This window comes from Suillus subaureus, assembly GCF_016647635.1.
Source record: "Suillus subaureus strain MN1 chromosome Unknown BJ212scaffold_33, whole genome shotgun sequence".
Classification (NCBI taxonomy): domain Eukaryota; kingdom Fungi; phylum Basidiomycota; class Agaricomycetes; order Boletales; family Suillaceae; genus Suillus; species Suillus subaureus.
In genome coordinates this window covers 229,635-243,425 of record NW_024538589.1, presented here as the reverse complement: position 1 = coordinate 243,425, position 13,791 = coordinate 229,635, and the positions used below count along the sequence as shown (strand labels likewise).

The window sequence follows — 13,791 nt, the reverse complement described above, 5'->3', positions numbered from 1 at the left end:
TTCAATCATGCTCCAGCAAGCATGGTTATCCATGCATGTATCTCATGTGTGTCGCAGTCTATCCAGTTTTGATCCCATCTGATCAATCTTGTCCTTTGGGATGAGGCATCAGGGACATGGAAATTTACCGAGGAACTTGATATATGTGAGGAGAATCCTGAAATTTGAATGAGCTGTTTTACAGAAGGAGAGTCATAGATACTTACTTTTCCAGGTAATCCACTGCATAGGTAAAAAAACATGGAAATACTCTACAATATATGTTGTCCGCAAATTGGACAACTATACCATGTTCATACACATGCATGAATTCTTCATCAAGGAGAAACAGCCAAATGGCTTGCATAAGCTCTTGCTTGAGATGTGTGAGCACTGCGCTTGTTGCTGCTTGCCCATACAATTTATGGTAATATTCATGGACAATGTCCAGTAACTCAAAGGCAAGTCAGCAAACTTTGCAAACTCAATCATGAAACATATGCAAACCTTTGGGATATATGCCAGGTGATGGGCAGTGAATGCAGAGGGACAATTCCTGGTATACTTTGACTGATTTCTGATGAACATGTAGATTGGCCATAGCGCAGCATGTCCAAATGAAGCAAGGTGCGTTGAGTCTGACCAAAGCATGATTGAAGTGACAATGGTCTCCAGCTGACAACCAGGCTCATGGGGCTGTGCATTTATCTTCTCATGCTCATTGAGCATAGCATTGGCCATGTAGACCTCCATAATGATATGTTCTGGAAATTCACCCTCATTGGGCTGCCAGAAGAGTTTGTATGGGACATCATGAAAAGATTTTGAAGTGACTTCCTTGTAGGCCAACCTGATAACCTCTAGGGGCTTCCGGTAATAGAGTCTGTCCATGGCACAGTCAGGTGTGTCAGCTTTAGATGCATACCTGTGCTTCTCAGCAGGCAGCTTGATATTGACAGATGCCTCATGCCACTTGTCAGAGGTGCTAAACAGCTTTGAATCTGGGTCCTCATCAGCCTGGTCCATTCTTTTTGCCTCCCGAAATGTAGAAAACCCCTGAGGTCCTCACACTCAAAGTCATCTGCCAATATGACCCCCTGCACAAGGCAGTCAATGTTAGCCAGAGAGTTACCTGCTGGATGACTTGTAAAACCAGTTCATGAGATGAAATGTAGTAGCATTGAGAAAAGGTGCAAAAAATGTGTGATTGACTGCTTCAATAGCAGTACCAAAGCCTGCATACCAGGGCCGCTTGTTTGAACTGTTGGCCTGTTGGAAAGTATGAGAGTCACATACATCATTGAACAATGAAGTGTTCTCGGGGTCATAGGAAGGGAAAGTTCCTTGGTATGAACAGAAGGTGCCAAAAGTATCCTGTTCAGTGTGTACCCACACTTCTCCTTCTGATTTGGCAGTACCCTGAGTCAGAATGAACAGGAGATTGTGGAACATCATGGGCTACATCATCTTCTGGAGGTGGAATCGGTGTGACGATCATGTTCAGGCTGGCCTGCTAGGATCCCATTCTGCAATCCCCAGCCAGTCTGCACATCTCCTACCCATCTCTGACATTTTCCCACCATCTCCACATCTCTGATGCATCAGACCTGCTTGGAGATCCCACACACTCGTCCTACCATGTCCAGTCCAGTCCTGCTTAACCCCACTGGTGCATAGTCAGTTATTTCCCATTACTGATTGAGTAGGCAGCGTTATTACATGGATTCCCACTGGCTGCAGTACCTCATGGTCTTTTACCTACATATCATTGGACCTGCGTTTTTGCCACTGCTTTCACCTATGGACTCTGGATTTTCATGTAGCTAGTTATATAGGGTTGGGCGACCAGAATTACAATCACCACTTAGTAGGAGGGAGAAATCCCCAATACTGGTCACCCCATACCTGTCCTTAGAGTTACCCTTGCCAATATACCTGTTTACCTGCTCTCCTTGACCTGATACGAGTGTCACTCATTCACTTGACCCTCCCCAACATCTCCAAGCTAGTCCTGATGCTTTTCCTTCCCTTCCCTTACTCTCCTGCCATCTCTGCATCTCTGCACCTGCATACCTGATTTCCTGCACATCGGACTTCATCCCATACCTTCAGGCTTGATCTCAGACCTTCAGACTTTTGACCCTTTGCATAGTACTGATTATTGAACTTGACTAGACAGCAGATCCCTCAGGTCGAATGTTCTTGCTTGCAAGTGTAGCAGCTAGGCAGGTCTAGTAGACATATATTGGCTAGGTATTCTAACAACTATCTAGCCAAGTTGTGTTATCTACATTGGAACAGGGATGGGAAGGGCTGGAAGTTCATCTCAGTAACATGAAGGTAGTTGCCACCTGCAATTCAGAAGACCTGATGCTTGTGCCAGTGGTGGGGGCAAGGGTGAATGATGTACTGGCAATTCCTAGATAGCAGCATGAATATCCTGTATCACTCTGACAAAAGAAACATTCACTTACATATGGCTCGGGATTCTCAAACTCTGGCTGGTTTGTCTTTCCAGTGAGGGCTCATCAAGTAAGGGAGCTTCTGACTGAACATGCAGTGCAGGAGGAGGCTGCGGAGCTTGGCACTCATGGCAGGCATCCATGACATTATTTGAAACAGCTCTGAGGCCTTTGCACCATTGGTTCTGGTGTGTTGACAGACCACATGCTGACACAGCAGTATAATTGCATGCAGGACATGCAAATGACATAACAAGGATGAAGCTGAGGAGTGAGAGGATGATGTACTTTGCTGGCATTGCCAGTGTGTTGTAGAGACTTGTGCCTCTGTATGCCTGTAGAGCCCTATATTGCAATGTATCTGCATACAGTTCACAGCATGAACTCACAGCATCATTCCCTATATCATTCCTTCACTCAGCCTATACATGCGCGATCTTCCCACGCATCGCGCAATGCGTGCGCTACTCTCCCATGACGCATTCCTGCGCTTCATTACCCATCATCCAGGAGCATCCATCCATTGTCCAGCAAGTCCTACTGGTATGTTTTTTGCATTTATTCTTATCATGACACCATATTCCATCATGGACCCTTACTTACATATACCTTCTTCATTCCCACACCTTACTCACGTCAGCTCCGCATCATGGGAACACGCTTATTCACCTTTTGCATGATAGCATTCACATTTTTATCAGGGAGTTAGCTACCACTTAGTTGGGAGTTAGTATCCCTTAGCATCCCTCAGCATAGTGCATGCTTTTTTGAGCCATAGTCAGTAGCATTTTGGCAATCACACTCTATCATCATTGCATTTGTCATTCTCACACCCATCAGTATCAGTCATCATCTTCCCCTAGTCCCCATTGCATTCCTAGCCCTTTGCACACTTTTGCCTATTAGTGCGTGACTTTCCCATGCTTTGCACATCCTACCACTCTCTGTGTGCACCTTTGCCTCCACACGCATGACCTGTGGATGTGTTGCACTCACTTCCCCTTGGGTCAAACACACTTGCCTTTGCAAAGTATAGCAGCCTAGGCAGAGCAGAGACAACCACACATATACTCTGACTTGGTATCCCTTGTAGTGCCATAGCTTAGTAGTTGATTCCTTCAGTGTATCCACCTGAATCACTGTGAGCATGTAATGGTGAGATGAGGGGTTGGAACAAAGGACACATTTTATACCTGCCACCTGATCCAAGAAACCTGCTTGCAAAACTCTACACTCCCAAAGAGCATCCTGGCAGTGCTGTGTGCCATATGGTGGTGTGTCCTTTGCTCCTGCTATAGGTCCAATATTGCCATTCTCTCCCTCTGGCTGACATGCTTGACCAAGCCTCTGTGAATCATGACTGAAGCCAATAGACTATGTTTGAAGAAAGTAACTGCCCTTGTGAGCTAAAGGAGGATCATGAAATGTGTTGTAGAGTGCAATTGTAGAGCAACTCACTTGAATGGGAGGGCGATGCTCAACATATATACTCTATCTCTGGTAGTTCATCAATAACTGGATGTGAAGAGGTTTTCACTATTTACCTATAGTCAGTATCTTTTGTAGTTCATTGATAACCAGATTTGAAGAGTCTTGGGTGTAGAATCATCACTGTGCCACCATAGATAAATAGGTAGATTTGGTAATTGAACTCTTGAAAGATGAATACAGAGTGAGTGCTGAACCTCATGATGGAGATGATATTTGCAATAAGGGTCAAGTTACATGGGTGTCAGCTCAACACAAGAAACAATGATATTCATGTGACAATCTATGTAGGGTAGATACGCCCTATATTGATGGTACCAACTGAAGATTGAAGTGAAAAGTTTGAACTGTCCATTTCAAAAGTCACGTGACTTTCAAAGTCAGTTGGCACTTTCTGAAATACACAATGTCTCAATAATGCTGTAGAGAATGAGATTGCTCTAGGCTTAGATTGCCCATATTACGACTCATGACAATTGGTACAGTGTACGACTCACCCTCCATGACTTTCCCACAAAACATGCCAGAGGTGTGACGCTTTCCTGCACTATGTGACACATTCCTGTGCATGCGCTTAGCGCGCTCTTCCTGCACTCAGTCACCTATTGTCACGCAGTGTCCCAGAGCATCTATCCACTGTCCAACCAGTTCCCTAGTGAGTCCCTTCTCATTTATTCTTGCTATCAGACCATATTTAGCATCATACCATACATTATTTCATCATGGACTCTTTCTTTACCTCATTTACATACATAGAGCCCTCCCTATTCGCTTCCAAGCCCTGGGAGTGTGCCTAGGCACAGCTTACCTGTTGCCTAGAAAGTTTTCATGAAACACCAACCATCATCATGTTAGTTAGTCTCTAGAGTGAGAATCTATCATCTTCAGCCAGTATGCATCAGTCGTCGCCCTAGTCCTCAGCATCAGTCTACTATCATCAGTCTCCACCCAGCAGTTCTCAGTTCACACCATCATGACCTCATTCACTAGTTCTTACATGTTCATGCACAACTTGCACATAATTCCCATGCTTCGTGCTCCTACACACTCCATATTCCCATGCATGCACCTTCAGCGCGCTTCACCAGAGTTGACCTGGTGTCACCCAGTGGATCTTGCTTTCCTTGCTTCCCTTAAGGGTTGAACATATTGCCTGGCGCACCTCAACCAACACTTAGAGAGTCAGTGGCATTTCTCTCTCACCAGAGTGAGAGACCTCTTTCTTTCTTTTGCTCTGCAAGCATAGCAGAGCTGTTGAACCTTCAACACATCAATCTTTGCTTATCTCTTATACCAACACCATTAATTGTACTCTTACACTACTATTTATTATCCTCAATGCCTTTAATGTCTACCATCAACATGTTCAAGGACAACATACTCATTGAGATTGATGGTGTTGCCTCTATGTCAGATACCTATTGTCTTGGCCTAAATATAGTCACTCCTGGCTCCAAGGTATGAAATAATCATTTTATTTACAATTACTACTAAACCCATCATGATTTTGTCTATTCAGCAAGTGATTTTCTGGTTCAAAGATATTGGAAAGGCCATTCAAGAGGGCTCATCTGACTCTGGCCATATGTGAGTTCATTCGTTCAATACAGTGCACTAATTATTCACTTTGAAGCTAGCACTAATAAGGTGTTGAGCACACTTGAGGCTAACAACATCAAGACAGAACCTGACTTAGTTGAGACTTGTGTAAAGTTCAAGGAAGATGATGAGGGTTCCATAAATTCTGTGTATGCAACCTTCCATCTAATTACCAAGGCTGTACTCAGATTCTGACTAACAGATTTTCAAAGGAACATGTCTCCATGCAACCTACTCACTCAATGCTGTGGCAATACAAATGCAAGACCAACTGACCCATTTGCACCATGGCACTACTTGGTATGGCCATTTGATTGGTCAAACATTCCATTGCAGGCCGCTAAAAGGAAGGCACTGCATGAAGATATCAAGGACTATCCATCCAAGTGTTGTAAATTATGATTTTGCACCATCACTTTTGCTCCTTTTTCACACAGTTGCTCATAACAGAATACCTTTTGCAGTCGTTTGTCTCAACTATCATTTGCTGTTGCCTGAGTACCTCTTTCTTCTTGCACTGTACCACTATTTTACAATGCTCTTTTGCTGATTATTGTCGTGTACTACTATATTCAAAGTGTATCTGCTTGTCACAGTTGTCTGATGATCTTGAAACTCCAGCCATCAATATTTTTGAATTCCAACATGTGTGATAATAATCCCCTAATTTTCCCCTGAGCCCTTTACCTCACCCTACCATGTCTTCATCTGACTCTGACATGTCATTGTCAACATACAACTCCAAAAAACACACATCTGTATCAGATTCTAATGCATTGTTGTCAACCTCCAGATCTGAGAAATGCACATCTTCATCAAACTCTAACATGTCGTTGTCAACCTCCAGCTCCAAAAAACACGCTTCAACAGATGATATCCTCAATAATACGACTGCCACTGGCAGATGGAAGAAGACCAGGTAAGTTTCATAGTATTCAAGCATGGTCATGGGCTCACCCTACACCTATCATGCAACTTGAGGTTGAGCGATGTGTTATCAGAATATCGCACCACTGGGTGCAAGGCAGTTGCCACCTTAAATCCATTTGCAAATGTGTCGCTTGCATTTCATTATGGTATGACCCTTGACAAGGGTGGTTCAACATCCAGTTCAAATATGTAAGTCACCTTACACCTTGGAACTTAAACTGATTTGTTTGCCAGGTCTGGGGAGCAACAGGCATGATTTCTCATGTTCTATAATGGCATTCTAGACTTTATTCCTGGCTTCCATGAAAATCTCAATGAGCTGTCCTATGATGAGCTGAAACCTTATCTCACAGTGGTGAGTCCATGCATGTATGTGCATATATGCACCTAAATAACTACAAACATGTAGATTGACAGTTCAATGAGCTCACAATGCTCAGATGATCTCTCATCCCTGAAGCACTCAGTGCTTGAGTATATTCTTGCTGACCATAGCACCAACATGCTCCAGCCTCCCATCCCAAAGTCTTCTTGCAAGTCAAATCATGGTCTGAATCACCCCCGGCTAGTGCGAGAACTTTGCCCTCGAAAGTGGCTAGAGGTGTTTGATGAAGATGCCAACTTGTGAGTGTTTTGACTCTAAACTCAACATTTGCATAATTCACATACTCTACCTTCAAAGGGATGGAGTGTCTTCAGGATGGGACTTAGCCTCTACTCTCTACAAATTGGCCATCCTTCCTATATACTGCTGAGGCCACCTATGATAGTGAAGACCTGAACATTGGCCTCTTTCACAGGCATGCTGGTATCAGGGTATGTAGTGCATTGTTGCTGTTTGTGTGCTCACAGTTTTCCTAGGCATTCCAGCACTTGTACCTAGGACCCACTGCTGCAGGATCACAGGAACACAACGATGATGACAGCAAGCATGGCAGAAGCAAGTCCAAGGCTATCATGTATGGACTTACAAAGGTGACACCACAAGCATGGGCCTGGGCCATGTGTGCGGTGTGTTTACTTTTATTTTATTGACTGGTAGTATACTGATTTTCATACAGGTGTGGTTTTCCCTCTCTGCCTGTAACTCATACAAAATGTGCATTGGGTCATTCAATCTAGAAAAATTCTTTTTTGCTATCATTGAAACACTCGACAACCCTGAGGACCCATGGGCAGTAGACACACACACTAGTGTGGATCAACAAGTATGTGTCTAGTTCCTCATAAATATCTACTAACAAGAATTACAGACAGGTTTTTGAAAAACATGCAGTCAAGGCCATGATGACCGCCTCAGATGACACCAATTCTGACCTTGTGAAAATGCAAGTGAAATGTGCTGCTCATAAACAAGGTAGTATGTTGACATTGGCAACAAACAATGTTGTGTGCAGTACTGTTACTTCTCTGCCCTCAGGACCAGTGGCAGAACACCCATCATCACATGCACCAGTACTAACTCCACCCAGGCTCCCTTCACAGGCTACACCTTCCACATCATCACCACCATGGGCCTTGACACCACTATCTGACTTGGAATCATTCCCACCCTCCCCAGCAAAACAGCCACCCATGGACATCCCACCCACTATACCCACAGCCATTCTTCCTAGGCCAGTGCCTGCTGTGCATAAAAATGCTAAGCCTGTCCCCAGACCTAAACCCGTCAGGCTATACTGTGATATTAATACATTACATAGCTTATAGTGATAACAAAAATGTGATACAATAGTTGCTGAACCATGCAGTGAGTCTTACAGGCAGTAGCAGCTGATGTATCACTGATGTATCACTGGTGAATCCAAAAAAGATGCTTGCATGCAGCCAGTTCCTGGTTCTCTGGGTTCTTTTGATTGTTCCTCTGTTCTTTTTATTTGTCAGCCAATGGTTCCTTGGTTTCTTAGATTTGTCAGCTGCTAGTGGTTGGTTCTTTCTGTGTCATCCAACTTTAGTTGGTCAATATATTTTTATGCAGGGTTTTATTTAGCCTATGCACTGCCATGCAGTATTTTTACTCAGATGAACATATGTATAGTTCTTTGGCAGTTTGCAGGTGGCTTGGAGACTGTCCATCAACAACAATTCACACTCATCTACTGATGTACAGTCCTTTGGCACTTTGCAGGTGGCTTGGAGAATCTCCATCAACATTAGAGCATGACAACATGTGATGTTTACTGAGTCCTTGGTGCCCCTCATCCTCAAGGTATGTTTCATATTTGTTTATCTATGATGATACTTATTGATTGTAATCTCAATGTGAAGGATGAGCGTCTGGCAAGTGTATGTCTATCCTTTGGCACTTTGCGGGTGTCTTGGAGAACATCCATCAATGTTAGAGTGTGACACAGGTGATGCTTGCTGAGTCCTTGGTGCCCATCCTTGAAGTATGTTTTTCATTTATCAATGATGATACTTGTTGATTTTAATCTCAATATGAAGGACAAGCCTCTGGCAAGTATATGTCTACCCAGAGTCTTGCCATTTGAATTTTTGCACTTGTACTGGCTGATGGGACACTGATATTGAAGATGAACTAGAAGCACATGTTAACAACAATGATGCCACAATCAGATTTGGCACCTGCGGCACCATGCAATAGAGTTGTTCTTCCACGATGGTACAAGATATATATTTACTTTGTACTATTGAATGAATGCAGATTTTGCAAAACATGTCATGGATGGAAAAATTTTGCAATTGAGTTCATCTGATTTCAGCAAGTGCAGATGCAAACTTCACTGAGGTCACCCAGGCCAGCCTTGGTCTGTTTTTGCTCAAGACAATTAAATTTCAAAATTTATGCTATATACACATGTAATCTCGAAGGCATTACTATTATAATTCAAGAAGATTTAACCAATCGCATTGGCAGCAGCAGCTCAAGTGGATTGGAATCATTGCCATTTTCCTTGGCCCACAGGCTGTGGCGGATCTGTCTCTCCTGGATGTGTGTATTGAGCCTTTTTCTGATGCTTTGCTGGAGGTTCATCAACCACAGGAGAAGGCCTCATTCCTGGTGTCACAGGAGTTGTGGGTGCAGCTGGTGAGGGTGCTGTAGCAGGTGTAGTGGAATGGCTGATGGCAGGCATGGTGCAAGGTGTAACAGCTGGGGTGGTGGAAATTGCGAAAGCAGGTGAACAAGTTGCAGCAGGCATGGAAGGAGTGGTAGAGGGAGTGGTAGATGGAGCTGCAGGTAGATGGGCGATGGTGGATGTGGTAGAGGCAGTCGCTGTTGGTGAAGAAAATCTAAAGAAATTATTGAACTGATGATGAATGTGGGGAGGGGAAGAAATCATTCCTGTGATGATGTCCTGGGACTGCATGGATTTGAGAGCATTGTTGAAACTCTTGAGATCAAAAGATTCAGAGGTAGACATAGCATCCAGAGAGAGTGGGGGTGGCAGATGGAAGGGTATGTAGCCCTCTGGCATGGGCAGAATGGGCATATTCAACTCTTGATTGATCTCATTGTCTTGAGGAGCAGGGGGCATGTTTTGGAAGAAATTTTCAGCAGGTAATGCACTAATTACCTTTTCTTGTCCAAGCTCCAAGGAAGGCATGATAGATGCCAAGTCTGGCTGTAGGGATGTGGTGTGTGAACCATGTGATGTATCAGCTGCTGTGGTTGTAGTAGTTGGAGAATCATTAATGGTGGGAATATCATCTAGAGTGGGAGAACTGAGAACATTGTTGGCGACTGTTTGATCTGAAGTCCCCACTTCAGCTAAACATCATTAGTGCAATGTTTGAGAAAATATAATGAATACATACGGAAAACATGAGAAACAAAGTCATAGTACAGTACCATGACATTATTGTTAAACTTCACAAATGTGTGATTAAAGTAATTACTGAGCTTCATTGACCCTACATGCAAGCTACTGACATCAATTGCACCTCCATTTGATGGGTCAGGACCACCAAGCAGGACGCTGAAAGTCCAACCTGTGGCCTCATGAAGCTCTCCAAAGAAAGTTGAGGGAATTTCGGTGAGTCTCAGTATAATTCTATGTTCAATTAGCAAAGTAGCAAGAAGCAAATAGAAGAATGCTTACAGGTCATTAACATTGGCCACCTTGGATGATTCTTGCTGCTTCACTACCTCACATCCTGCTTCCCTCATCTCTCTCATAAGTCGAGAAATTTCCTGCTTCACCTCAACAGACTCATTATTCCAACACTGCTCGATGTGCTTCCGAACAACCTGAATATTTGTCTTCCTGTCATTGGGGGCCTCAGCTTGTGATTTGATAGCATTAAGCTCGTCTTTGACACTGGGTTGGACTCAAGATGCATAGTACATTTTTGTATAGACCTCACTTTCCTTAAGAGGTTGTTTCTGACTGGTGGTGGGTCCTGTAATGATATTGGTTAGTAGTTTGTTGACAGCTGAATTACCTGCTGCCACAGCCTTGTGGCCAGGCTTTGAATTTCTGTAATTGTTACAGAATTCGACCATCAAGCGCTGGATGCAATAGTGAGTCTCCAACAATGCACATGCAAAATAATAAATTGCAAACCTTCTGAAGTGCAGTTTTGAATTGGTCTTCTTCCTCTAATTGAGTTGCAGTTAGACTTTGAACTGGGGGAATATCTGGAAACATGGAAGCCCTCACAGGCCATCTTTCTTCCCATTTCTCAAAGAAAGGCTGCCAAAAGGTACTGTAGTTCCCTTTTTTTTGGCACTTGAGGTACTCCTCCTCAAAAGTTGCATTGAAGGCTAGCTGTTCCTCTGTGAGCCATGTACACAGTGCCATCTATTCATGTTACAATCAGCACATCATATTGGTGGTGCACATGTGACTTCATTAATTTAAAACCAACTTACATACCTTTGTTTGATAGTTCCATCACATCAGCTGATGCCAAGGTTGTAATGTTTTTTCCCAGACTTTTCCAGGCAAAGCGAAGCTAGTTGATGTCAACATGCCCCTTTCTCATCTGATCTTGACTCAGGAACTCAAGTAAGTCGGGCAAGTCACTGCAAAAGTGCTTGAGGCAGAAGAATCAGCTGTTTGGGCAATCCATACCATCTCATTGTATTTCAGTACTGGACGTGAAGGACTGTGGTGTTGGTTGCTAGATGTTCCGGATAATTCACTCAGTGCAAGTGTGGTTGGGCTGTTCACTGACTTCCAGTAGTGATACAACAAGGTTTGTTTGCATAAATGTCACCTTAAATATACTTCAAAACACCAAATGTTCAATAAATACCATGACAGAGATCCTCAACCAAATTGTCCCTACACCATGACAGTACTCACATGTACATGCTCCTAGAAGACACAGAAGACAAGGGAATTCATGGTAGTGTCTGCATCAGAGTTGGCATCCTTGAACTATCTGATGATTATATTCTAGGATCAGTATTCTACTTTCATGAGGATGGTACACCAATGGCACAACCTTAAACAACTTGGCCATGGAGGGAGGGCACACAACCTTGCTGGAGTTAACACTACAGCCAAAGGGGAATTGGCTGTACTTTGCCCTGCATGCCTGCAACCTGGCAAGAATCTTCTGCCAGACTGGGAGCAGGAGCCTCTATCTATCAAGTGAGTTCTCTGATTTTCTGTTTGCTAAGCTCACATTATCTGAGCAGATGGAAATATGCGTTGTTTATGGCAATTGACACAAACTTCAGGCTCAAGCAGAAGGTGGTGTCTTCTGATGCTGCTGACCCTAGCCTCAATGCTGGATGGGCATACTTTGTGGAGGAGCACAGATATAAGTCTTACATTGCAGACCATGCTACCAAAAAGCAAGAGGCAAGTAATACAACTTCTTGTAACAATTGTTGAATTAATTAATTTTTTCAGCAGTGAAGCACATGCATAAGCCACAATGTGGTCAATATGGTGGATATCAAGTCCTCTTGTGGGCTTGCTGCCACAGGCATTGGGACCATCGACTGCGCCAGACATGACATGAAGCTTCCTAATGGTGTGGGAGACCTTCAGAAGGGGGAACAGTATGTGGTATATTGTATTTCAAATTTCTTGCAGCTAATGTTGCTTAGGTACATCAACATGGACTATATTGTGTGTTTGGCACTCTTCATCTTCACAATGTCCATGATCAACATCTCTTATGACATTGTGTGTCAGTGGCACAAGAGACTCTGGACTTGGATGGAAACAATGCCAGAATACCTTTGCCCTCCCCATGAATCCTCACTTATATGTTTTTTTGTGCCGAAATTTCACATTCAAGCCCATGTCTATAAGTGCCACACCAACTTCTCTTTCAACTGGTTGAGATATGTGGGCTGAACAGACAGTGAAGCTCCTGAACAGGGTTGGTCCAACATCAATCGAGTGGCATCAAGCACCAAAGAAATGGGGCCTGGAACATGGAGGGACACTCTGGATGATCACTTCAGTGATTGGAACTGGAAAAAAATAACAGCATTAGGTGCATAGTTTCTTTCTTTCAATCTCAAATTCTGATGTAGACCTAGGGCAGACTCTACATAAGAAGATGGTTGAGGCCATAAAGTGGGCAAAGGAGCACTCTGAAGCCCTTGCAGAGCTGGAGATGACTATCCATCCAACTCTCATCACTCAATGGAAAGCAGAGATAGAATCCTGGGAGGAGGATAATACTTCTCCCAATCCCTTCAAAAGCTGCTTCAATCATAAGTGGTCTTGGCGTTTTCACAATAGTTGTGCTAATAATTGGTAGTGGTGTGGGAAACACAACAAGAAGAGAACTGGAAAGTAGACTTCTAATGTTGGGCTAAATGTGCTAAGCCTAGCTGCTATTCAACCCTAAAGGGTTTCTAGACTAATGTCATATCCCACAATCCAGACCCACATTCCATTGTATTCCCATGCCTTCTGAGCCTACATCTGGACCCCACTTCATATCCAGCTCATTCCCAGATCCCCTTCCACTGTGCTCCACACCTCAGCAGGATCAACTATGCTCTGGATTTACCCCTGAGCTCTGGACCATCAGATCTCCACTGCTAGCCTGATCCATACCCCCTGTCCCATCCACCCTATGCACACTCCATCCAGCAAGACATCTGAACTTCACCTCATCTTGGATTCTGGACTATATCCACCTTCTCATATTCCAGTCCTGTATCCACCTTGTCTTCTGGATCCTCAGATCTCTGGACCTCTGGATATTAATGCTGGACCTATTCCCACCCTCTGTCTAAGATCCTGCACCTATCCCCATTTAGGCATCTCTGCCTTTCCAGCTTTTGGTTACCTCTTGTTCTGTCTTGCTTATTGATCCTTGTATGAGTCCTCATCTCCGAGTTCATTTATTTATGTTCTGACTTACTTACTAATGTGTTTCCACATGCTTGTACATA

At 43.7% G+C, this 13,791-nt stretch overlaps 3 protein-coding genes across 3 annotated transcripts; 2 read left to right on the top strand and 1 right to left on the bottom strand.

Moving 5' to 3' along the window:
* Positions 1 to 6,960: 6,960 nt before the first annotated feature.
* Positions 6,961 to 8,143, top strand: BJ212DRAFT_1484330 (uncharacterized protein; the record flags this gene model as incomplete). Its single annotated transcript, XM_041340779.1, has 7 exons — positions 6,961 to 7,082; positions 7,229 to 7,274; positions 7,320 to 7,469; positions 7,520 to 7,666; positions 7,716 to 7,818; positions 7,879 to 8,087; positions 8,132 to 8,143. 7 exons carry the CDS (start codon positions 6,961 to 6,963, stop codon positions 8,141 to 8,143), a joined length of 789 nt encoding a protein of 262 aa, XP_041189340.1.
* A 1,215-nt stretch (positions 8,144 to 9,358) lies between these two features.
* On the bottom strand, positions 9,359 to 11,221 carry BJ212DRAFT_1302469 (uncharacterized protein; the record flags this gene model as incomplete). Its single annotated transcript, XM_041333270.1, has 7 exons — positions 9,359 to 10,188; positions 10,236 to 10,287; positions 10,351 to 10,471; positions 10,520 to 10,738; positions 10,766 to 10,820; positions 10,863 to 10,929; positions 10,985 to 11,221. The coding sequence occupies 7 exons, from the start codon at positions 11,219 to 11,221 to the stop codon at positions 9,359 to 9,361; spliced, it is 1,581 nt and encodes a 526-aa protein (XP_041189339.1).
* Positions 11,222 to 11,843: 622 nt separating this feature from the next.
* On the top strand, positions 11,844 to 12,886 carry BJ212DRAFT_1448720 (uncharacterized protein; the record flags this gene model as incomplete). The annotated part of the gene is made up of 5 exons (XM_041338581.1): positions 11,844 to 12,019; positions 12,109 to 12,195; positions 12,292 to 12,435; positions 12,484 to 12,727; positions 12,761 to 12,886. The coding sequence occupies 5 exons, from the start codon at positions 11,844 to 11,846 to the stop codon at positions 12,884 to 12,886; spliced, it is 777 nt and encodes a 258-aa protein (XP_041189338.1).
* Positions 12,887 to 13,791: the final 905 nt, after the last annotated feature.